The sequence below is a fragment of the Perkinsus marinus genome (genome assembly GCF_000006405.1).
Source record: "Perkinsus marinus ATCC 50983 genomic scaffold scf_1104296958914, whole genome shotgun sequence".
Taxonomy (NCBI): Eukaryota; Perkinsozoa; order Perkinsida; family Perkinsidae; genus Perkinsus; species Perkinsus marinus.
Genome location: NW_003206607.1, coordinates 267,479 through 269,318, shown reverse-complemented (window position 1 = coordinate 269,318; position 1,840 = coordinate 267,479). Strand labels below are relative to the sequence as shown.

General features: G+C 51.1%; 1 protein-coding gene across 1 annotated transcript in view; it reads right to left on the bottom strand.

The window, feature by feature from the left end:
* Positions 1 to 23: 23 nt before the first annotated feature.
* Positions 24 to 1,840, bottom strand: part of Pmar_PMAR027939 (heat shock 40 kDa protein, putative) — a gene marked incomplete at its 5' end in the record, with an annotated part of 2,044 nt that continues 227 nt past the window's right edge. The window contains 10 exons of the mRNA XM_002773437.1: positions 24 to 244; positions 301 to 391; positions 437 to 541; positions 766 to 870; positions 914 to 1,040; positions 1,097 to 1,158; positions 1,209 to 1,376; positions 1,426 to 1,504; positions 1,549 to 1,647; positions 1,712 to 1,840. Coding sequence (XP_002773483.1) covers positions 302 to 391; positions 437 to 541; positions 766 to 870; positions 914 to 1,040; positions 1,097 to 1,158; positions 1,209 to 1,376; positions 1,426 to 1,504; positions 1,549 to 1,647; positions 1,712 to 1,840 — 964 coding nt within the window. The 3' untranslated portion in view covers positions 24 to 244; position 301. The remainder of the gene's footprint in view (positions 245 to 300; positions 392 to 436; positions 542 to 765; positions 871 to 913; positions 1,041 to 1,096; positions 1,159 to 1,208; positions 1,377 to 1,425; positions 1,505 to 1,548; positions 1,648 to 1,711) is intronic.

Genomic DNA, 1,840 nt, shown 5'->3' with positions numbered 1-1,840 from the left:
TACTACAACACTACACCAACACTTGAGAGTAATAGAACAGGAAGCATACTAGTATCAGTCACATCGATGACGTTGATGGCCAGCAGTACAGTGGGGCGGAACTGTAAGGTATGTATTCGACAACAGCAATCACAGAGGGAGACCCTTCCGGACCATCATGACGGCCCTCTACAGAAGTCTGCTGTAACGGAGAAAAACAAAAAGATAATACACAAAACAGGCGGAGCGAAGCACTGAATATGGTCTGAGCATGATATCACACTATAGGAACTATCGTCATCCAGGCATGGCCTCTCCCACCTCATTGACCGAAGAGTGGCCTCAGCATTAGGATGAGGAACAGCCACGATGGATTGGACATTACCAAGAGGACCAGGAACAGACCCCCAGCCTGATCATCGACAACTTCTCACTAGACAATAGCCCCCCCCATTACCATCCTAAACAGTTGCTTCATCTGCTCCCAAGCTTCCGGACTCATTGGAGTGCTGCGTACGTAAAGGTCACCATATTCGCCCGGCACCGCCTCGACAGGCATACCCTGCACAACATACACGAGTAGTGCTACCTCCCATAGGACTACTCCCACAGCGATGCACATTCTACAAATACATACTTTGATTTTCAGTTAACACAATTTAGTTCATCACTGAGCCATACCCTATGCGAAGTTGGCAGGTAGCCCTATACAGACAACTTCTAAGCAAACTGCATGCCCACGCTACACCAACGACAATTCCAACTCCCTCGTGGCCTCACTATCACCTTTCCTTCAATCCGAATCTGTCCATCCCATAGCGTAGGAGCTCTCACCGTTATCTCCTTATTGTCCAGGCCTCTTATTCTGTACCCAACCCGACCCGTCACCAACTGACCAGAGAGCTCCACATACCATAAGCACTGCATGTAGTACCCATTCCATGAACGTCAGGACTGCATATGTGACAAGATCGGCATCTCCTGATCTCACGAAGACGTCGTGAGGTTTCTCACGTACAACTACGTAAGAGACATCGTTGCTCGAGGAGGTGGAGCCAAAACTGACAGACAAATGTGCGACGCCTTGTCGTCGGCCATACCACTCTTCCTTCACTACCTAAGCTTCTTCCCATCATGGCATCCCTTAGGGATTCTAACCTCCGCTGTATGGCCGTTCACCTGTAGCAAGCTGAGGACCTCCCCCGCGCCTTCTCGATACCCCATCTTACCGTCTCCCGCCGATTCGACCCTTGATATATCTCCTCTAAGCTCACATCAATAGGCACTACTGCAGGCTGCTGCGGTCGGCGCCCGAAACCAGGACCACCGAAGCCGCCCATGCCGGGCCCCCCGAATTGGAACGCCATACCGCCCGGACCAAAACTCGTGAAGTGAACCTTCCACCACTCTCATATGCGGCCGATGGATGAGTCGTGACCCTACTACCCCTCCCCCCATTGGTCCTCCCATGCCTCCTCTTACTCGACCTCCGAATATATCTTCCATGTCGGCCCCTCCGAAGAACCTATCACGTTGTAATTCACCGAGTTACGGTATCAATAAGCCTACGCTCGGAAGAGGTCATTTGGGTCTATATGTTGACCACCAAAGCCGCCAGGTCCTCCGCCTGCTTGCATCTGCGGTCCATCTGATCCATACTGGTCATACCTACGTAAAGGTGGAGCATGCTTTTCCCATGCTAAAACTCAGCGATTGATCCGCCAGACATTACGCTGCACGCTTTTGAGAATCCGAGAGGACCTCATAGGCCTCGCTGATATCTTTGAACTTCTCATTGGCTTCCTCCAAGTTATCAGGATTCTTATCAGGATGCCACCGTATAGCCTTCTTCCTATAGGCC